We start from the raw sequence: 24741 nt of genomic DNA on the forward strand, positions 1-24741 counted from the left end.
TTTAACATAATGACAAACACACCAGAACAGACCTTCCCTTTAACATAATGACAAACACACCAGAACAGACCTTCCCTTTAACATAATGACAAACACACCAGAACAGACCTTCCCTTTAACATAATGACAAACACACCAGAACAGACCTTCTCCTTTAACATAATGACAAACACACCAGAACAGACCTTCACTTTAACATAATGACAAACACACCAGAACAGACCTTCATTTAACATAATGACAAACACACCAGAACAGACCTTCCCTTTAACATAATGACAAACACACCAGAACAGACCTTCCCTTTAACATAATGACAAACACATCAGAACAGACCTTCCCTTTAACATAATGACAAACACACCAGAACAGACCTTCCTTTAACATAATGACAAACACACCAGAACAGACCTTCATTTAACATAATGACAAACACACCAGAACAGACCTTCCCTTTAACATAATGACAAACACACCAGAACAGACCTTCCCTTTAACATAATGACAAACACACCAGAACAGACCTTCCCTTTAACATAATGACAAACACACCAGAACAGACCTTCATTTAACATAATGACAAACACACCAGAACAGACCTTCCCTTTAACATAATGACAAACACACCAGAACAGACCTTCCCTTTAACAAAATGAGAAACACATCAGAACAGACCTTCCCTTTAACATAATGACAAACACACCAGAACAGACCTTCCTTTAACATAATGACAAACACACCAGGACAGACCTTCCTTTAACACAATGACAAACACACCAGGACAGACCTTCCTTTAACATAATGACAAACACACCAGGACAGACCTTCCTTTAACATAATGACAAACACACCAGAACAGACCTTCCCTTTAACATAATGACAAACACACCAGAACAGACCTTCCTTTAACATAATGACAAACACACCAGAACAGACCTTCCTTTAACATAATGACAAACACACCAGAACAGACCTTCCCTTTAACAAAATGACAAACACATCAGAACAGACCTTCCCTTTAACATAATGACAAACACACCAGAACAGACCTTTCTTTAACATAATGACAAACACACCAGAACAGACCTTCCTTTAACATAATGACAAACACACCAGAACAGACCTTCCCTTTAACATAATGACAAACACACCAGAACAGACCTTCCCTTTAACATAATGACAAACACACCAGAACAGACCTTCCCTTTAACATAATGACAAACACACCAGAACAGACCTTCCCTTTAACATAATGACAAACAAAAGCAGACCTAAGATAGTGGATGGTTATGCAGCAACGTTGGTTCAGGAAGCAAACTGAAATTTACATTCATAGCAATGAGAAACATTGAAAAATGTGTTTACTTCCTGAATTGACTGGATTTAAGTCAATAGATTGGGTTTTCACTGATGTTATTTACAGTTGAGAACATTGGGTTTTCCTTGAGGTTATTTACAGTTGAGAACATTGGGGTTTCCCTGAGGTTATTTACAGTTGAGAACATTGGGTTTTCCCTGAGGTTATTTACAGTTGAGAACATTGGGTTTTCCCTGAGGTTATTTACAGTTGAGAACATTGGGTTTTCCCTGAGGTTATTTACAGTTGAGAACATTATTTTTTTTTTTGGGGGGGGGGTGAATTTGGAATGAGTAGTAAGGACTAAATACATGTACACAGTGTCGGAATGAAAACAATAACAACAATAACAACAGGTGAAAACAACAGCATACCTAAGATCTTGAGTTCTGCGCTGCAGTAGATGGCTCCGTATTTGTTCTCAGCGACACACTGGTACATCCCAGAGTCAGCCTGTTGGACCTTCTGGATAATCAGCTCTCCATTCACCACCTCCACCCTGCTCTGAAACACAACATACTCCATTCACTATCTCCACCCATAGGGAGGCCCATAGGTAGATCCATAGGAACCATAGGGAGATCCATAGGGCCCATAGGGAGATCCATACAGTCACAGGTAAGAGGCAGTGCTGTATCATGAATACAGTCACAGGTAAGAGGCAGTGCTGTATCATGAATACAGTCACAGGTAAGAGGCAGTGCTGTATCATGAATACAGTCACAGGTAAGAGGCAGTGCTGTATCATGAATACAGGTAAGAGGCAGTGCTGCATCATGAATAGAGTCACAGATAAGAGGCAGTGCTGCATCATGAATACAGTCACAGGTAAGAGGAAGTGTTGCATCATGAATACAGTCACAGGTAAGAGGCAGTGCTGTATCATGAATACAGTCACAGGTAAGACGCAGTGCTGTATCATGAATACAGTCACAGGTAAGAGGCAGTGTTGCATCATGAATACAGGTAAGAGGCAGTGCTGTATCATGAATAAGGTCACAGGTAAGAGGCAGTGCTGTATCATGAATAAGGTCACAGGTAAGAGGCAGTGCTGTATCATGAATATAGTTACAGGTAAGAGGCAGTGCTGTATCATGACATGATACATGATTATTTGACTGTCAGACCATAGGACAGGGTTATTGTCATACCTTATTATTTGACTGTCATTATTTGACTGTTTAAATGTCTCTGCTGTGTATTCTAGAACTGGGTATTGCCTAAATAATTGCTGTGTATTCTAGAACTGGGTATTGCCTAAATAATTGCTGTGTATTCTAGAACTGGGTATTGCCTAAATAATTGCTGTTTATTCTAGAACTGGGTATTGCCTAAATAATTGCTGTGTATTCTAGAACTGGGTATTGCCTAAATAATTGCTGTGTATTCTAGAACTGGGTATTGCCTAAATAATTGCTGTGTATTCTAGAACTAGGTATTGCCTAAATAATTGCTGTGTATTCTAGAACTGGGTATTGCCTAAATAATTGCTGTATATTCTAGAACTGGATATTGCCTAAATAATTGCTGTGTATTCTAGAACTGGGTATTGCCTAAATAATTGCTGTGTATTCTAGAACTGGGTATTGCCTAAATAATTGCTGTATATTCTAGAACTGGATATTGCCTAAATAATTGCTGTGTATTCTAGAACTGGGTATTGCCTAAATAATTGCTGTATATTCTAGAACTGGATATTGCCTAAATAATTGCTGTGTATTCTAGAACTGGGTATTGCCTAAATAATTGCTGTGTATTCTAGAACTGGGTATTGCCTAAATAATTGCTGTGTATTCTAGAACTGGGTATTGACTAAATAATTGCTGTGTATTCTAGAACTGGGTATTGCCTAAATAATTGCTGTGTATTCTAGAACTGGAAATTGCCTAAATAATTGCTGTGTATTCTAGAACTTGAAATTGCCTAAATAATTGCTGTGTATTCTAGAACTGGAAATTGCCTAAATAATTGCTGTATATTCTAGAACTGGAAATTGCCTAAATAATTGCTGTGTATTCTAGAACTGGAAATTGCCTAAATAATTGCTGTGTATTCTAGAACTGGAAATTGCCAAAATAATTGCTGTTTATTCTAGAACTGGAAATTGCCTAAACAATTGCTGTGTATTCTAGAACTGGAAATTGCCTAAATAGTTTGCTGTGTATTCTAGAACTGGAAATTGCCTAAATAATTGCTGTGTATTCTAGAATTGGAAATTGCCAAAATAATTGCTGTGTATTCTAGAACTGGAAATTGCCAAAATAATTGCTGTGTATTCTAGAACTGGGTATTGCCTAAATAATTGCTGTGTATTCTAGAACTGGGTATTGCCTAAATAATTGCTGTGTATTCTAGAACTGGGTATTGCCTAAATAATTGCTGTGTATTCTAGAACTGGGTATTGCCTAAATAATTGCTGTGTATTCTAGAACTGGGTATTGCCTAAATAATTGCTGTGTATTCTAGAACTGGGTATTGCCTAAATAATTGCTGTGTATTCTAGAACTGGGTATTGCCTAAATAATTGCTGTGAATTCTAGAACTGGAAATTGCCTAAATAATTGCTGTGTATTCTAGAACTTGAAATTGCCTAAATAATTGCTGTGTATTCTAGAACTGGAAATTGCCTAAATAATTGCTGTATATTCTAGAACTGGAAATTGCCTAAATAATTGCTGTGTATTCTAGAACTGGAAATTGCCTAAATAATTGCTGTGTATTCTAGAACTGGAAATTGCCAAAATAATTGCTGTGTATTCTAGAACTGGAAATTGCCTAAATAATTGCTGTGTATTCTAGAACTGGAAATTGCCTAAATAATTGTTGTGTATTCTAGAACTGGGAAATGCCTAAATAATGGCTGTGTATTGTAGAACTGGGAAATGCCTAAATAATTGCTGTGCATCTTGTAACTTCCTGCCTGTGTGTTCTTCCCTGAGTGTGAGTACCTGTGTGTGAGTACCTGTGGTGCGAGTGGATCTCCATTGCGGAGCCAGCGGTAGGGGTGTGTGTGCTTACCTGTTTAGAGTACCTGTGGTGTGAGTACCTGTGGTGTGAGTACCTGTGGTGTGTGTGGTTCCCGGTGTGTGAGTAGCTGTGGTGTGAGTACCTGGTTGTGAGTACCTGTGGTGTGTGTGGTTCCCGGTGTGTGAGTAGCTGTGGTGTGAGTACCTGTGGTGTGAGCGGCTCTCCATTGCGGAGCCAGCGGTAGGTGGGTCTAGGCTTCCCTGTGGCCTTGCACTCCCAGTGCAGCTGATCTCCACTGTCCAACTGGCTGTCGTTTATCGTGCTGATCCACTGGGGGAAGGCTGGGGAGGAGAGAACAGATGAACATCCTTATAGAGTATGGAGTGTTTGAGCTGAATAACACAACAGTATTATAGAGGATGATGTTATTCCCTCCAGTGTTTCAGTTTGTTAGTTAGAGACCCCCCCCCTTAGATATTCACTCCTGTGTTATCTATCTATCTATCTATCTATCTATCTATCTATCTATCTATCTATCTATCTATCTATCTATCTATCTATCTATCTATCTATCACACACACACACACACACACACACACACACACACACACACACACACACACACACACACACACACTTTCCACAGCCTTGGGACGACATGCTTCCTGGGCACCTATATTCCCTGGCTACTCATCCCATGCAACACACACTCTCTCTGACACTTCCTGTGCATCAATACTCCCTGGCTACTCTCAGTGGGAGCCTCGTTGGTAGCAGGCTGCATGTCATTTAAACAGGTCAGCATGTTGTGTGAACCTTTATTGTGAGCAGAGACCTTCCTGACCATAATCATCCAATCAAAACACAGATAAAAGGCCATTTCACCCTGAAAAAACATCCACTCCAAACCACAGATAAAAGGCCATATCACTCTGAATAAACATCCACTCCAAACCACAGATAAAAGGCCATATCACTGAATAAACATCCACTCCAAACCACAGATATAAGGCCATATCACTCTGAAAAAACATCCACTCCAAATCACAGATAAAAGGCCATAACACTCTGAATAAACATCCACTCCAAACCACAGATAAAAGGCCATATCACTCTGAATAAACATCCACTCCAAACCAAAGATAAAAGGCCATATCACTGAATAAACATCCACTCCAAACCACAGATATAAGGCCATATCACTCTGAAAAAACATCCACTCCAAATCACAGATAAAAGGCCATAACACTCTGAATAAACATCCACTCCAAACCACAGATAAAAGGCCATATCACTCTGAATAAACATCCACTCCAAACCACAGATAAAAGGCCATATCACTGAATAAACATCCACTCCAAACCACAGATATAAGGCCATATCACTCTGAATAAACATCCACTCCAAACCACAGATAAAAGGCCATATCACTCTGAAAAAACATCCACTCCAAACCACAGATAAAAGGCCATATCACTCTGAAAAAACATCCACTCCAAACCACAGATAAAAGGCCATATCACTCTGAATAAACATCCACTCCAAACCACAGATAAAAGGCCATATCACTGAATAAACATCCACTCCAAACCACAGATATAAGGCCATATCACCCTGAAAAAACATCCACTCCAAACCACGGATAAAAAGCCATATCACGCTGAATAAACATCCAACCAAACAACACAACAAGTGACTTTACATTCCTTAAATTCAATCTCTTTAACAGGATGATACCAGTCCGACACAGAAAGATGTTTGTCTTCAATCCATCAGGTGGGTGTTTGGTCTTGTCTTCATTCCATCAGGTGGGTGTTTGGTCTTGTCTTCATTCAATCAGGTGGGTGTTTGGTCTTGTCTTCATTCAATCAGGTGGGTGTTTGGTCTTGTCTTCATTCAATCAGGTGGGTGTTTGGTCTTGTCTTCATTCAATCAGGTGGGTGTTTGGTCTTGTCTTCATTCAATCAGGTGGGTGTTTGGTCTTGTCCTCATTCAATCAGGTGGGTGTTTGGTCTTGTCTTCAATCCATCAGGTGGGTGTTTGGTCTTGTCTTCATTCAATCAGGTGGGTGTTTGGTCTTGTCTTCATTCAATCAGGTGGGTGTTTGGTCTTGTCTTCATTCAATCAGGTGGGTGTTTGGTTTTGTCTTCATTCAATCAGCTGGGTGTTTGGTCTTGTCTTCATTCAATCAGGTGGGTGTTTGGTCTTGTCTTCAATCAATCAGGTGGGTGTTTGGTCTTGTCTTCAATAGGTGGGTGTTTGGTCTTGTCTTCATTCAATCAGGTGGGTGTTTGGTCTTGTCTTCAATCCATCAGGTGGGTGTTTGGTCTTGTCTTCATTCAATCAGCTGGGTGTTTGGTCTTGTCTTCATTCAATTAGGTGGGTGTTTGGTCGGCAGTATTACCTAGCCCTTATACAAGTGGCTAAATAATATGAAAAACTACAAATGTACCTCTATGTGCATCTGCATAGTAATAAAATGAAACAAATCATCTTTGAACAATTAGTTATTTATGACGTAAACATAAACAGCAACAAAAACTGAACAGGGAGAGAAGAACAGGAAGTTGACACTATTCAGTAAGACTACATAATGGTTGATAATCCATTCGACATCCTCTGCCAAACCTAATCACTGTAAAACATGTCGCAGACTATGGTTATTTCTTCCATTGATGACACAATGCCCACTTCATCTCAGTCAGTGACATTCTCCTCCTGATAAGAGCAGACAGGACTGGGTTGATAGATATTCTACAGTAGGTGTCAGGGAGCAGACAGGACTGGGTTGATAGATATTCTACAGTAGGTATCAGGGAGAACACAGGACTGGGTTGATAGATATTCTACAGTAGGTATCAGGGAGCAGACATGACTGGGCTGATAGATATTCTACAGTAGGTATCAGGGAGCAGACAGGACTGGGTTGATTTTTATTCTACAGTAGGTATCAGGGAGAACACATGACTGGGTTGATAGTTATTCTACAGTAGGTATCAGGGTGCAGACATGACTGGGTTGATATTTATTCTACAGTAGGTATCAGGGAGAACACATGACTGGGTTGATAGATATTCTACAGTAGGTATCAGGGAGAACACAGGACTAGGTTGATAGTTATTCTACAGTAGGTATCAGGGTGCAGACAGGACTGGGTTGATAGTTATTCTACAGTAGGTATCAGGGAGAACACAGGACTGGGTTGATAGATATTCTACAGTAGGTATCAGGGAGCAGACAGGACTGGGTTGATAGATATTCTACAGTAGGTATCAGGGACAGGACCAGAAGATGAATAGCAGACTGGTTTAGACTGGTTTAGAGAATGGGCACAACAATAATTAGTCTTCATAACCGCCAATCACACTAGAATCCTAGTAGTATCAGTCAAGTCCAAACCAGAACAAACTGCCCAATAAAACAATGAAACAAAAGCACAGCAGTCTTTACCAATACCATATTAACACCAGAACAATGTGACTCCAGTCCAACCATCACATAACTTACTGTAGACCTGGATGTGTCCCTTAAAGGCTGTTCCTCCTCTGGGGTTCTCTGCTTTACATTCGTAGGTCCCTGAGTCTTCCAGCTGTACATTAGGGATCTCCAGAACAGCCTGGGACTTCCTCAGACGAGCCTTCTTAGGGATGTTACCGTTCATCTTCCTCCATGTGATTGTCGGGACTGGACTAGCAGGAGAGGAGAGGGTTAAAATCCTAGGTAACAGGACTAGCAGGAGAGGAGAGGGTTCAAATCTAAGGTGACAGGACTAGCAGGAGAGGAGAGGGTTCAAATATAAGGTGACAGGACTAGCAGGAGAGCAGAAGGTTAAAATCCAAGGTGACAGGACTAGCAGGAGAGGAGAGGGTTAATATCCAAGGTGACAGGACTAGCAGGAGAGGAGAGGGTTAAAATCCTAGGTAACAGGACTAGCAGAGAGGAGAGGGTTAAAATCTAAGGTGACAGGACTAGCAGGAGAGGAGAGGGTTCAAATCTAAGGTGACAGGATTAGCAGGAGAGGAGAGGGTTTAAATCTAAGATGACAGGACTAGCAGGAGAGGAGAGGGTTCAAACCTAAGGTGACAGGACTAGCAGGAGAGCAGAAGGTTAAAATCCAAGGTAACAGGACTAGCAGGAGAGGAGAGGGTTCAAATCTAAGGTGACAGGACTAGCAGGAGAGCAGAAGGTTAAAATCCAAGGTGACAGGACTAGCAGGAGAGGAGAGGGTTCAAACCTAAGGTGACAGGACTAGCAGGAGAGGAGAGGGTTAATATCCAAGGTGACAGGACTAGCAGGAGAGGAGAGGGTTCAAATCTAAGGTGACAGGATTAGCAGGAGAGGAGAGGGTTAATATCCAAGGTGACAGGACTAGCAGGAGAGGAGAGGGTTCAAATCTAAGGTGACAGGACTAGCAGGAGAGCAGAAGGTTAAAATCCAAGGTGACAGGACTAGCAGGAGAGCAGAAGGTTAAAATCCAAGGTGACAGGACTAGCAGGAGAGGAGAGGGTTAATATCCAAGGTGACAGGACTAGCAGGAGAGGAGAGGGTTACATCCTAATACATCTGTACAATTAATAGTCAGAACAGGAAATAAGCGTTGAAAGAAATTGTGGATAGTAGGACTGTAGAGTGGATAGTGTACAGGATAGGAGACTGGAGAGTGGACAGTTGACAGGATTATATAGGGGACTGGAGAGTGGACAGTTGACAGGATTATATAGGGGACTGGAGAGTGGACAGTTGACAGGATTATATAGGAGACTGGAGAGTGGATAGTTGACAGGATTATATAGAGGACTGGAGAGTGGATAGTGTACAGGATAGGAGACTGGAGAGTGGACAGTTGACAGGATTATATAGGGGACTGGAGAGTGGATAGTTGACAGGATAGGAGACTGGAGAGTGGACAGTTGACAGGATGATATAGGAGACTGGAGAGTGGATAGTTGACAGGATTATATAGGAGACTGGAGAGTGGATAGTTGACAGGATTATATAGGGGACTGGAGAGTGGATATTTGACAGGATTATATAGGAGACTGGAGAGTGGATAGTTGACAGGATAGGAGACTGGAGAGTGGATAGTTGACAGGATTATATAGAAGACTGTAGAGTGGATAGTGTACAGGATAGGAGACTGGAGAGTGGACAGTTGACAGGATTGTATAGGAGACTGTAGAGTGGATAGTGTACAGGATAGGAGACTGGAGAGTGGACAGTTGACAGGATTATATAAAAGACTGTAGAGTGGATAGTGTACAGGATAGGAGACTGGAGAGTGGACAGTTGACAGGATTATATAGGAGACTGTAGAGTGGATAGTGTACAGGATAGGAGACTGGAGAGTGGACAGTTGACAGGATTATATAGGAGACTGGAGAGTGGATAGTTGACAGGATAGGAGACTGGAGAGTGGATAGTTGACAGGATAGGAGACTGGAGAGTGGACAGTTGACAGGATTATATAGGAGACTGGAGAGTGGATAGTTGACAGGATTATATAGGAGACTGGAGAGTGGATAGTTGACAGGATAGGAGACTGGAGAGTGGACAGTTGACAGGATTATATAAGAGACTGGAGAGTGGATAGTTGACAGGATAGGAGACTGGAGAGTGGACAGTTGACAGGATAGGAGACTGGAGAGTGGACAGTTGACAGGATTATATAGGAGACTGGAGAGTGGATAGTTGACAGGATAGGAGACTGGAGAGTGGACAGTTGACAGGATTATATAGGAGACTGGAGAGTGGATAGTTGACAGGATAGGAGACTGGAGAGTGGACAGTTGACAGGATTATATAGGAGACTGGAGAGTGGACAGTTGACAGGATTATATAGGGGACTGGAGAGTGGACAGTTGACAGGATTATATAGGGGACTGGAGAGTGGACAGTTGACAGGATTATATAGGGGACTGGAGAGTGGACAGTTGACAGGATTATATAGGAGACTGGAGAGTGGATAGTTGACAGGATAGGAGACTGGAGAGTGGATATTTGACAGGATTATATAAGGGACTGGAGAGTGGATAGTTGACAGGATTATATAGAGGACTGGAGAGTGGATAGTTGACAGGATAGGAGACTGGAGAGTGGACAGTTGACAGGATTATATAGGGGACTGGAGAGTGGACAGTTGACAGGATTATATAGGGGACTGGAGAGTGGACAGTTGACAGGATTATATAGGAGACTGGAGAGTGGACAGTTAACAGGATTATATAGGGGACTGGAGAGTGGACAGTTGACAGGATTATATAGGGGACTGGAGAGTGGACAGTTGACAGGATTATATAGGGGACTGGAGAGTGGACAGTTGACAGGATTGTATAGGAGACAGGAGAGTGGATAGTTGACAGGATAGGAGACTGGAGAGTGGACAGTTGACAGGATTATGTAGGGGACTGGAGAGTGGATATTTGACAGGATTATATAAGGGACTGGAGAGTGGATAGTTGACAGGATTATATAGGGGACTGGAGAGTGGATATTTTACAGGATAGGAGACTGAAGAGTGGACAGTTGACAGGATTATATAGGGGACTGGAGAGTGGATAGATTACAGGATAGGAGACTGGAGAGTGGATATTTGACAGGATTATATAGGGAACTGGAGAGTGTATGTTTGACAGGATTATATAGGAGACTGGAGAGTATATAGTTGACAGGATTATATAGGGGACAGGAGAGTGGATATTTGACAGGATTATATAGGGGACTGGAGAGTGGAAATTTGACAGGATAGGAGACTGGAGAGTGGACAGTTGACAGGATTATATAGGAGACTGGAGAGTGGATATTTGACAGGATTATATAGGGGACTGGAGAGTGGATAGATTACAGGATAGGAGACTGGAGAGTGGATATTTGACAGGATTATATAGGGAACTGGAGAGTGTATATTTGACAGGATTATATAGGAGACTGGAGAGTATATAGTTGACAGGATTATATAGGAGACTGGAGAGTGGATATTTGACATGATTATATAGGTAACTGGAGAGTGGATATTTGAAATTATTATATAGGGGACTGGAGAGTGGATATTTGACAGGATTATATAGGGGACAGGAGAGTGGATAGTTGACAGGATTATTTAGGAGACTGGGGAGTATATAGTTGACAGTTTTATATTGGAGACTGGAGAGTGGATATTTGACAAGATTATATAGGGGACAGGAGAGTGGATATTTGACAGGATTATATAGGGAACTGGAGAGTGGACAGTTGATAGGATTATATAGGGGACTGGAGAGTGTACAGTTGACAGGATTATATAGGGGACTGGAGAGTGGACAGTTGACAGGATTATATAGGGGACAGGAGAGTGGATATCTGACAGGATTATATAGGGAACTGGAGAGTGGATATCTGACAGGATTATATAGGGGACTGGAGAGTGGATATTTGACAGGATTATATAGGAGACTGGAGAGTGGACAGTTGACAGGATTATATAGGGAACTGGAGTGTGGATATTTGACAGGATTATATAGGAGACTGGAGAGTGGACATTTGACAGGATTATATAGGGAACTGGAGAGTGGATATTTGACAGGATTATATAGGGAACTGGAGAGTGGATATGTGACAGGATTATATAGGGGACTGGAGAGTGGATATTTGACAGGATTATATAGGGAACTGGAGAGTGGACAGTTGATAGGATTATATAGGAGACTGGAGAGTGGATATCTGACAGGATTATATAGGGGACTGGAGAGTGGATATTTGACAGGATTATATAGGAGACTGGAGAGTGGATAGTTGACAGGATTATATAGGGGACTGGAGAGTGGATATTTGACAGGATTATATAGGGGACTGGAGAGTGGATATGTGACAGGATTATATAGGGAACTGGAGAGTGGACAGTTGACAGGATTATATAGGAGACTGGAGAGTGGATAGATGACCGGATTATATAAGAGAATGGAGATTGGATATTTGTTGGGTAGCATACTGGATAGTAGGTTAAATTGCGTGCATCCTTGCAATATAAACTGATACATAATACATGTGTGTTTTGCATCCATACACTAACACCTTGTGGTGTACATACTTCCCAGTGTGAATACTATGGTATTGCCTTCAAAGAAAAGAGAAAATGAGTTTGAAGCTGTCAACTATCTGCTATCCAATAGAAGAAAAGCAAACAGGCTCATATTGATCTTAAATCAATATGTTCTTTTAATGTGATCTTTATAATCAATATTTATTCTTTCCCAATATTCTCTTCCCCCTTACATATTGATCTTGTCACTAAGTATTATTGTAAAAAAAAACACTTGAAAACGCCATGGTTCATCTCAAGAGATTTCATCTCTTGAACTGAGATGTTACAGTCCAGGGTGAACTGAGATGTTATAGTCCAGGGGGAACTGATATGTTATAGTCCAGGGTGAACTGAGATGTCAGAGTCCAGGGTGAACTGAGATGTTATAGTCCAGGGTGAACTAAGATGTTATAGTCCAGGGTGAACTGAGATGTCATAGTCCAGGGTGAACTGAGATGTTATAGTCCAGGGTGAACTGAGATGTTATAGTCCAGGGGGAACTGATATGTTATAGTCCAGGGGGAACTGAGATGTCATAGTCCAGGGGGAACTGAGATGTTATAGTCCAGGGTGAACTGAGATGTTATAGTCCAGGGTGAACTGAGATGTCATAGTCCAGGGTGAACTGAGATGTTATAGTCCAGGGTGAACTGAGATGTTATAGTCCAGGGTGAACTGAGATGTCATAGTCCAGGGTGAACTGAGATGTCATATTCCAGGGTGAACTGAGACGTTATAGTCCAGGGTGAACTGAGATGTTATAGTCCAGGGGGAACTGATATGTTATAGTCCAGGGTGAACTGATATGTTATAGTCCAGGGTGAACTGAGATGTTATAGTCCAGGGTGAACTGAGATGTCATATTCCAGGGTGAACTGAGATGTTATAGTCCAGGGTGGTTATAGTCCAGGGTGAACTGAGATGTTATAGTCCAGGGTGAACTGAGATGTCATAGTCCAGGGTGAACTGAGATGTCATAGTCCAGGGTGAACTGAGATGTTATAGTCCAGGGTGGTTATAGTCCAGGGTGAACTGAGATGTTATAGTCCAGGGTGAACTGAGATGTCATAGTCCAGGGTGAACTGAGATGTCATAGTCCAGGGTGAACTGAGATGTTGTAGTCCAGGGTGAACTGAGATGTTATAGTCCAGGGTGAACTGAGATGTTATAGTCCAGGGTGAACTGAGATGTTATAGTCCAGGGGGAACTGAGATGTCATAGTCCAGGGTGAACTGAGATGTTATAGTCCAGGGTGAACTGAGATGTCATAGTCCAGGGTGAACTGAGATGTTATAGTCCAGGGTGAACTGAGATGTTATAGTCCAGGGTGAACTGAGATGTCATAGTCCAGGTTATCTCTGAGTCTCTCTCTACCCAAACGACCTCCAGCTGAGAACCATGTCTGTGACTACATGATGTATTCAGATCAGGTTATCAGCCCAACTAATCATCATGATTTCTATGATTAGTGTTTGTGTGTGTGGCTGTTCATCATCCGTTTGTTGATGCTCCTCTATGCCCTTGTGACTGCTCTGCTCTCTGCACGATAGACGGGTTGAACATGTAGCAGGAGAACATCATACTATACTATATTACTATGTGAAGCTGTGTATGACAGCTTCATTTGACAGCTCTCAGAAAGATGGAACTGTGACAGCCAGGGAAACCGCCGGTGCTCCCATCCATCATCCATCACTCGGCCCATCCATCATCCATAACTCGGCCATTCCATCAGCTATCATCCATCACTCTGCCCATCAATCATCCATCACTCGGCCCATCCATCATCCATCATCCATCACTCGACCCATCCATCATCCATCATCCATCACTCGGCCCATCCATCATCCATCACTCGGACCATTCATCATCCATCATCCATCACTCGGACCATTCATCATCCATCATCCATCACTCGGCCCATTCATCATCTATCATCCATCACTCGGCCCATCCATCATCCATCACTCGGCCCATCCATCATCCATCACTCGGCCCATCCACCATCCATCACTCGGCCCATCCATCATCCACCATCCATCACTCGGCCCATCCATCATCCATCATCCATCACTCGGCCCATCCGTCATCCATCACTCGACCCATTCATCATCCATCATCCATCACTCGGCCCATCCACCATCCATCCTCCATCACTCGGCCCATCCATCATCCATAACTCGGCCATTCCATCAGCTATCATCCATCACTCGGCCCATCCATCATCCATCACTCGGCCCATCCATCATCCATCATCCATCACTCGGCCCATCCATCATCCATCACTCGGACCATTCATCATCCATCAGCCATCACTCGGACCATTCATCATCCATCATCCATCACTCGGCCCATTCATCATCTATCATCCATCACTCGGCCCATCCATCATCCATCACTCGGCCCATCCACCATCCATCACTCGGCCCATCCATCATCCATCATCCATCACTCAGCCCATCCGTCATCCATCACTCGGCCCATTCATCATCCATCATCCATCACTCGGCCCATCCACCATCCATCCTCCATCACTCGGCCCATCAACCATCCATCATCCATCACTCGGCCCATCCATCACTCAGCCCATCCACCATCCATCACTCGGCCCATACATCATCCATCACTCGTCCCAGATGTTACATCACTTGTAGAATGTTCATCTGTTCAAAATTCACAAGGACATTTTTATACGTGGAGTGAAGTGATCTCTGATTACTGTCTGCTCTAATGGAGTGTAGGGATGTCTGATTACTGTCTGCTCTAATGGAGTGTAGGGATGTCTGATTACTGTCTGCTCTAATGGAGTGAAGTGATGTCGGATTACTGTCTGCTCTAATGGAGTGAAGTGATGTCTGATTACTTTCTGCTCTAATGGAGTGAAGTGATGTCTGATTACTGTCTGCTCTAATGGAGTGAAGTGATGTCTGATTACTGTCTGCTCTAATGGAGTGAAGTGATGTCTGAATACTGTCTGCTCTAATGGAGTGAAGTGATGTCTGATTACTGTCTGCTCTAAGGGAGTGAAGTGATGTCTGATTACTGTCTGCTCTAATGGAGTGAAGTGATGTCTGTAACCCTTATAGTGTGTAGTGGTTGTCAAACATTATGATTATACCACTAAGGGAGGTCAATGTCAGTGTGCTCAAGGGGACAACAAGAGATTGGATTATAGAATTGAAACAGCTTGGAACAAGTCCTTATTTCTGATGTAATATCTCCAGTATCAATACGTCTAGCTTCCAGACATGACATAAGGGTTACAGACATTACATAAGGGTTGCAGACATTAAAAAGAGATACAGACATGACATAAGGGTTACAGACATTAAAAAGAGGTGCAGACATGACATAAGGGTTACAGACATTAAAAAGAGGTACAGACATGACATAAGGGTTACAGACATTAAAAAGAGGTGCAGGCATTACATAATGTTTACAAACATGACATAAGGGGTACAGACATGACATAAGGGGTACAGACATGACATTTCTAATCTACATGTCCATACACCAAGGTATGTGAGAATGTTCTAGTGCTGGAAGCTAGACGTATTGATACTGGAGATATTACATCAGAAATAAGGCCTTGTTCCAAGCTGCTTCAATTCTATAATCCAATCTCATGTTGTCTCCTTGAGCACACTGACATTGACCTCCCTTAGTGGTATAATCATAATGTTTTAGTAAGCACGCAGTCATGGGAAGAGATGGGAGAGTAAGCACACAGTCATGGGAGGAGATGGGAGAGTAAGCACGCAGTCAGGGGAGGAGATGGGAGAGTAAGGATGTAGTCAGAGGAGGAGATGGGAGAGTAAGGATGTAGTCAGAGGAGGAGATGGGAGAGTAAGGATGTAGTCAGAGGAGATGGGAGCATGAGGATGTAGTCAGGAGGACATGGGAGAGTAAGGAGGCAGTCAGAGGAGATGGGAGAGTAAGGAGGCAGTCAGGGGAGGAGATGGGAGAGTAAGGATGTAGTCAGATGAGATGGGAGAGTAAGGATGTAGTCAGGAGGACATGGGAGAGTAAGGAGGCAGTCAGAGGAGATGGGAGAGTAAGGAGGCAGTCAGAGGAGATGGGAGAGTAAGGATGTAGTCAGAGGAGATGGGAGAGTAAGGATATAGTCAGATGAGATGGGAGAATAAGGATGTAGTCAGGAGGACATGGGAGAGTAAGGAGGCAGTCAGAGGAGATGGGAGAGTAAGGAGGCAGTCAGGGGAGGAGATGGGAGAGTAAGGATGTAGTCAGAGGAGGAGATGGGAGAGTAAGGATGTAGTCAGACGAGATGGGAGAGTAAGGATGTAGTCAGGAGGAGATGGGGGAGTAAGGAGGCAGTCAGAGGAGATGGGAGAGTAAGGAGGCAGTCAGAGGAGATGGGAGAGTAAGGATGTAGTCAGGAGGACATGGGAGAGTAAGGAGGCAGTCAGAGGAGATGGGAGAGTAAGGAGGCAGTCAGGGGAGGAGATGGGAGAGTAAGGATGTAGTCAGAGGAGGAGATGGGAGAGTAAGGATGTAGTCAGATGAGATGGGAGAGTAAGGATGTAGTCAGGAGGACATGGGAGAGTAAGGAGGCAGTCAGAGGACATGGGAGAGTAAGGAGGCAGTCAGAGGAGATGGGAGAGTAAGGATGTAGTCAGAGGAGATGGGAGAGTAAGGATGTAGTCAGGAGGACATGGGAGAGTAAGGAGGCAGTCAGAGGAGATGGGAGAGTAAGGAGGCAGTCAGGGGAGGAGATGGGAGAGTAAGGATGTAGTCAGAGGAGGAGATGGGAGAGTAAGGATGTAGTCAGACGAGATGGGAGAGTAAGGATGTAGTCAGGAGGAGATGGGAGAGTAAGGAGGCAGTCAGAGGAGATGGGAGAGTAAGGAGGCAGTCAGTGGAGATGGGAGAGTAAGGATATAGTCAGGAGGAGATGGGAGAGTAAGGATATAGTCAGGAGTGATGGGAGAGTAAGGATGTAGTCAGAGGAGATGGGAGAGTACGGATGTAGTCAGGAGGAGATGGGAGAGTAAGGATATAGTCCGGTGGAGATGGGAGAATAAGGATGCAGTCAGAGGATATGGGAGAGTAAGGATGTAGTCCGGTGGAGATGGGAGAGAAAGGATATAGTCAGAGGAGGAGATGGGAGAGTAAGGATGTAGTCAGATGAGATGGGAGAGTAAGGATGTAGTCAGGAGGAGATGGGAGAGTAAGGATGTAGTCAGCGGAGGAGATGGGAGAGTAAGGATGTAGTCAGATGAGATGGGAGAGTAAGGATGTAGTCAGAGGAGATGGGAGAGTAAGGATGTAGTCAGGAGGACATGGGAGAGTAAGGAGGCAGTCAGAGGAGATGGGAGAGTAAGGAGGCAGTCAGGGGAGGAGATGGGAGAGTAAGGATGTAGTCAGAGGAGGAGATGGGAGAGTAAGGATGTAGTCAGATGAGATGGGAGAGTAAGGATGTAGTCAGAGGATATGGGAGAGTAAGGATGTAGTCAGATGAGATGGGAGAATAAGGATGCAGTCAGAGGATATGGGAGAGTAAGGATGTAGTCCGGTGGAGATGGGAGAGAAAGGATATAGTCAGAGGAGGAGATGGGAGAGTAAGGATGTAGTCAGATGAGATGGGAGAGTAAGGATGTAGTCAGGAGGAGATGGGAGAGTAAGGATGTAGTCAGCAGAGGAGATGGGAGAGTAAGGATGTAGTCAGATGAGATGGAAGAGTAAGGATGTAGTCAGGAGGACATGGGAGAGTAAGGAGGCAGTCAGAGGAGATGGGAGAGTAAGGAGGCAGTCAGGGGAGGAGATGGGAGAGTAAGGATGTAGTCAGAGGAGGAGATGGGAGAGTAAGGATGTAGTCAGATGAGATGGGAGAGTAAGGATGTAGTCAGGAGGACATGGGAGAGTAAGGAGGCAGTCAGAGGAGATGGGAGAGTAAGGAGGCAGTCAGGGGAGGAGATGGGAGAGTAGAGATGTAGTCAGAGGAGGAGATGGGAGAGTAAGGATGTAGTCAGACGAGATGGGAGAGTAAGGATGTAGTCAGTGGAGATGGGAGTGTAAGGATATAGTCAGGAGGAGTTTGGAGAGTAAGGATATAGTCAGGAGTGATGGGAGAGTAAGGATGTAGTCAGAGGAGATGGGAGAGTACGGATGTAGTCAGGAGGAGATGGGAGAGTAAGGATATAGTCAGGAGGGGATGGGAGAGTAAGGATGTAGTCAGAGGAGATGGGAGAGTAAGGATGTAGTCAGTGGAGATGGGAGAGTAAGGATATAGTCAGGAGGAGATGGGAGAGTAAGGATATAGTCAGGAGTGATGGGAGAGTAAGGATGTAGTCAGAGGAGATGGGAGAGTACGGATGTAGTCAGGAGGAGATGGGAGAGTAAGGATATAGTCAGGAGGAGATGAGAGAGTAAGGATGTAGTCAGAGGAGGAGATGGGAGAGTAAGGATGCAGTCAGAGGAGATGGGAGAGTAAGGAGGCAGTCAGGAGGAGATGGGAGGGTAAGGATGAGGTCAGGAGGAGATGGGAGAGAAAGGATATAGTCAGAGGAGATGGGAGAGTAAGGATGTAGTCATGAGGACATGGGAGAGTAAGGATGTAGTCAGGAGGAGATGGGAGAGTAAGGATGTAGTCGGAGGAGATGGAAGAGTAAGGATGTAGTCAGAGGAGGAGATGGGAGAGTAAGGATGTAGTCAGAGGAGGAGATGGGAGAGTAAGGATGTAGTCAGAGGAGATGGGAGAGTAAGGATGTAGTCAGGAGGAGATGGGAGAGTAAGGATGTAGTCGGAGGAGATGGGAGAGTAAGGATGTAGTCAGAGGAGGAGATGGGAGAGTAAGGATGTAGTCAGAGGAGATGGGAGAGTAAGGATGTAGTCAGAGGAGATGGGAGAGTAAGGATATAGTCAGGAGGAGATGGGAGAGTAAGGATGTAGTCAGAGGAGATGGGAGAGTAAGGATGTAGTCAGAGGAGATGGGAGAGTAAGGATGTAGTCAGAGGAGATGGGAGAGTAAGCATGTAGTCAGAGGAGATGGGAGAGTAATGATGTAGTCAGAGGACATGGGAGAGTAAGCATACAGTCAGAGGAGATGGGAGAGTAAGGATGTAGTCAGGAGGAGATGGGAGAGTAAGGATGTAGTCAGAGGAGATGGGAGAGTAAGGATGTAGTCAGAGGAGATGGGAGAGTAAGGATGTAGTCAGAGGACATGGGAGAGTAAGGATGTAGTCAGAGGACATGGGAGAGTAAGGATGTAGTCAGAGGAGATGGGAGAGTAAGGATGTAGTCAGAGGAGATGGGAGAGTAAGCATACAGTCAGAGGAGATGGGAGAGTAAGGATGCAGTCAGAGGAGATGGGAGAGTAATGATGATGTCAGAGGAGATGGGAGAGTACGCATGCAGTCAGAGGAGATGGGAGAGTAAGGATGAGGTCAGAGGAGATGGGAGAGTAAGCATGCAGTCAGCGCAATGTCTATAGGTTTTTGGTAACGACTTATTCTAAAGTGGATAATTAACTGTAAATGACTGACTTAGATAGCAGCCCCTTGAAAGCAATGTAAATAATTACCAGGTTCCTTTAGTGTTAGCGTCAGATTAGAAGCTGTCTCTAGATAGAACTCCATCATACATTATTCAATACAAATAGTAATTCTAAACCAAAATATGAAGTAGGGATGATACAGGATTATGGTTATAAACTAAAAAGTATCTTGTTATGCAAAACATCCCTTAAAGCTTTGCATTAAGAAGTCAACAAGAGGGTGAAAAACATCTTCAACCAACTAACATGTTGTCATGACCATTTGTCTGTCTGCGTCTGTCTTAAACCTGCCCACCAGCGGCTTGCCTGGCACTAATTTTAGCAGCGTACACAATTGTTTCCATCTTTCACAGCCGTAACCTTGGCCAGATCCATCTTTCACAGCCGTAACCTTTGCAGGCTCCATCTTTCACAGCCGTTACCTTGGCCAGATCCATCTTTCACAGCCGTAACCTTTGCAGGCTCCATCTTTCACAGCCCTAACCTTGGCCGGCTCCATCTTTCACAGCCCTAACCTTGGCCAGATCCATCTTTCACAGCCCTAACCTTGGCTGGCTCCATCTTTCACAGCCCTAACCTTGGCCGGCTCCATCTTTCACAGCCCTAACCATTGCCGGCTCCATCTTTCACAGCCCTAACCTTGGCCGGCTCCATCTTTCACAGCCCTAAACTTGGCCGGCTCCATCTTTCACAGCCCTAAACTTGGCCGGATCCATCTTTCACACTTACAACGACAAACTGCAGTCAGGAATCAAGACCCTGGTGAGAACGATGAGCACGCAGATGAGATTCACTGAGACATTCCTGCAGTCAGCATGCCAATGTTTAGACATATGTGGCATTGTGTTTTGTGACAAAACTGCACATTTTAGAGTGTTTCATGATCATGCTGTTTAATCAGCTTCTTGATACGCCACACCTGTCAGGTGGATGGATTATCTTGCAAAAGGAGAAATGTCACTAACAGGGATGGAAGCTTTTTACACGTATGGGAACATGTCTGGGATCGTTACATGTTTCGTTTGTATTTTTTCTTCAGTGTAAGTGGATCTACTGGTGGTTTTTGCTCAGGGTGGCAAAATTCTGGTACATGTCCTAAAATTCCCAAGTTTTCCAGAAATCCTGGTTGATGAATTCCTAAATTTCCTGTTTATTCCTTCCCAATTCCAGGACTATAGTAATTTTAGGAATTGTAACCCTAAGTTTCACCATAAAGGAAGCTTCTGTACTTACTTCCCCAGGGCGAAACACTCCAGCCTCACGGTGACTCCTCTGGCAGCCGGGACAGACAGGGGGAAATGCACCTCGATTTTAGGCTCATATTCTCCCATTAGACCTGTAAAACACGGTAACAGAGGAAAGAGAGCTATAAAACAACAGACATTCCCCAGCCATGTCCAGCCATGTCATTCAACAGACATTCCCCAGCCATGTCATTAAACAGACATTCCACAGCCAAGTCCAGCCTTGTCATTCAACAGACATTCCCCAGCCATGTCCAGCCTTGTCATTCAAAAGACATTCCCCAGCCATGTCCCGCCATGTCATTAAACAGACATTCCCCAGCAATGTCAAGCCTTGTCATTCAACAGACATTCAACAGCCATGTCATTCAACAGACATTCCCCAGCCATGTCCAGCCTTGTCATTCAAAAGACATTCCCCAGCCATGTCCCGCCATGTCATTAAACAGACATTCCCCAGCAATGTCAAGCCTTGTCATTCAACAGACATTCAACAGCCATGTCATTCAACAGACATTCCCCAGCCATGTCCAACCGTGTCATTCAACAGACATTCCCCAGCAATGACCCGCCATGTCATTAAAAATACATTCCCCAGCCATGTCCATATCATTCAACAGACATTCCCTAGCCTTGTCATTTAACAGACATTCCCCAGCCATGTCATTCAACAGACATTCCCCAGCCATGTCCAGCCTTGTCATTCAACAGACATTCCCCAGCCTTGGCATTCAAAAGACATTCCCCAGCCATATCCCGCCATGTCATTAAACAGACATTCCCCAGCCATGTCCAGCCTTGTCATTCAACAGACATTCCCCAGCCATGTCCAGCCTTGTCATTCAACAGACATTCCCCAGCCATGTCATTAAACAGACATTCCCCAGCCATGTCCAACCATGTCATTCAACAGACATTCCCCAGCCATGTCATTCAACAGACATCCCCCAGCCTTGCCATTCAATAGACATTCCCCAACCATGTCCAGCCTTGACATTCAAAAGACATTCCCCAGCCATGTCCCGCCATGTCATTAAACAGACATTCCCCAGCCATGTCCAGCCTTGTCATTCAACAGACATTCAACAGCCATGTCATTCAACAGACATTCCCCAACCATGTCCAGCCTTGTCATTCAAAAGACATTCCCCAGCCATGTCCCGCCATGTCATTAAACAGACATTCCCCAGCCATGTCCAGCCTTGTCATTCAACAGACATTCCCCAGCCATATCCAGCCTTGTCATTCAACAGACATTCCCCAGCAATGTCCCGCCATGTCATTAAACAGACATTCCCCAGCCATGTCCAGCCATATCATTCAACCGACATTCCCTAGCCTTGTCATTTAACAGACATTCCCCAGCCATGTCGTTAAACAGACATTTCCCAGCCATGTCCAGCCTTGTCATTCAACAGAAATTCCCCAGCATTGTCCAACCATGTCATTCAACAGACATTCCCCAGCCATGTCATTCAACAGAAATTCCCCAGCCATGTCCAGCCGTGTCATTCAACAGAAATTCCCCAGCCATGTCCAGCCTTGTCATTCAACAGACATTCCCCAGCCATGTTATTAAACAGACATTCCCCAGCCATGTCCAACCATGTCATTCAACAGACATTCCCCAGCCATGTCATTCAACAGAAATTCCCCAGCCATGTCCAGCCATGTCAATCAACAGAAATTCCCCAGCCATGTCCAGCCTTGTCATTAAACAGACATTCCCCAGCCATGTCATTAAACAGACATTCCCCAGCCATGTCATTAAACAGACATTCCCCAGCCATGTCCAACCATGTCATTCAACAGATATTCCCCAGCCATGTCATTAAACAGACATTCCTCAGCCATGTCCAGCCATGTCATTCAACAGACATTACCCAGCCATGTCCAGCCTTGTCATTCAACAGACATTCCCCAGCCATGTCATTAAACAGACATTCCCCAGTCATGTCCAACCATGTCATTCAACAGACATTCCCCAGCCATGTCATTAAACAGACATTACCCAGCCATGTCAAACCATGTCATTCAACAGACATTCCCCAGCCATGTCATTAAACAGACATTCCCCAGCCATGTCCAGCCTTGTCATTCACCAGACATTCCCTAGCCATGTCATTAAACAGACAGTCCCCAGCAATGTCCAGCCTTGTAATTCAACAGACATTCCCCAGCCATGTCCAGCCTTGTCATTCACCAGACATTCCCTAGCCACGTCATTAAACAGACAGTCCCCAGCAATGTCCAGCCTTGTCATTCAACAGACATTCCCCAGCCTTGTCCAGCCTTGTCATTCAAAAGACATTCCCCAGCCATGTCCCGCCATGTCATTAAACAGACATTCCCCAGCCATGTCCAGCCTTGTCATTCAACAGACATTCCCCAGCCATATCCAGCCTTGTCATTCAACAGACATTCCCCAGCAATGTCCCGCCATGTCATTAAACAGACATTCCCCAGCCATGTCCAGCCATATCATTCAACCGACATTCCCTAGCCTTGTCATTTAACAGACATTCCCCAGCCATGTCGTTAAACAGACATTTCCCAGCCATGTCCAGCCTTGTCATTCAACAGAAATTCCCCAGCATTGTCCAACCATGTCATTCAACAGACATTCCCCAGCCATGTCATTCAACAGAAATTCCCCAGCCATGTCCAGCCGTGTCATTCAACAGAAATTCCCCAGCCATGTCCAGCCTTGTCATTCAACAGACATTCCCCAGCCATGTTATTAAACAGACATTCCCCAGCCATGTCCAACCATGTCATTCAACAGACATTCCCCAGCCATGTCATTCAACAGAAATTCCCCAGCCATGTCCAGCCATGTCAATCAACAGAAATTCCCCAGCCATGTCCAGCCTTGTCATTAAACAGACATTCCCCAGCCATGTCATTAAACAGACATTCCCCAGCCATGTCATTAAACAGACATTCCCCAGCCATGTCCAACCATGTCATTCAACAGATATTCCCCAGCCATGTCATTAAACAGACATTCCTCAGCCATGTCCAGCCATGTCATTCAACAGACATTACCCAGCCATGTCCAGCCTTGTCATTCAACAGACATTCCCCAGCCATGTCATTAAACAGACATTCCCCAGCCATGTCCAACCATGTCATTCAACAGACATTCCCCAGCCATGTCATTAAACAGACATTACCCAGCCATGTCAAACCATGTCATTCAACAGACATTCCCCAGCCATGTCATTAAACAGACATTCCCCAGCCATGTCCAGCCTTGTCATTCACCAGACATTCCCTAGCCATGTCATTAAACAGACAGTCCCCAGCAATGTCCAGCCTTGTAATTCAACAGACATTCCCCAGCCATGTCCAGCCTTGTCATTCACCAGACATTCCCTAGCCACGTCATTAAACAGACAGTCCCCAGCAATGTCCAGCCTTGTCATTCAACAGACATTCCCCAGCCTTGTCCAGCCTTGTGATTCAACAGACATTCCCCAGCCATGTCATTAAACAGACATTCCCCAGCCATGTCCAACCATGTCATTCAACAGACATTAACCAGCCATGTCATTCAACAGACATTCCCCAGCCATGTCCAGCCTTGTCATTCAACAGACA

General features: G+C 44.3%; 1 protein-coding gene across 1 annotated transcript in view; it reads right to left on the reverse strand.

The window, feature by feature from the left end:
* LOC110519322 (contactin-5) overlaps window positions 1-24741 on the reverse strand; it is a 560400-nt gene that overhangs the window by 182108 nt on the left and 353551 nt on the right. The window contains exons 8-11 of the mRNA XM_036964829.1: window positions 21128-21230; window positions 7833-8014; window positions 4529-4665; window positions 1732-1861 (exon numbers count right to left, since the gene is read on the reverse strand). Of these exons, the coding sequence (XP_036820724.1) occupies window positions 1732-1861; window positions 4529-4665; window positions 7833-8014; window positions 21128-21230 (552 nt within the window). The remainder of the gene's footprint in view (window positions 1-1731; window positions 1862-4528; window positions 4666-7832; window positions 8015-21127; window positions 21231-24741) is intronic.

This window comes from Oncorhynchus mykiss, chromosome 27 (genome assembly GCF_013265735.2).
Source record: "Oncorhynchus mykiss isolate Arlee chromosome 27, USDA_OmykA_1.1, whole genome shotgun sequence".
Taxonomy (NCBI): Eukaryota; Metazoa; Chordata; class Actinopteri; order Salmoniformes; family Salmonidae; genus Oncorhynchus; species Oncorhynchus mykiss.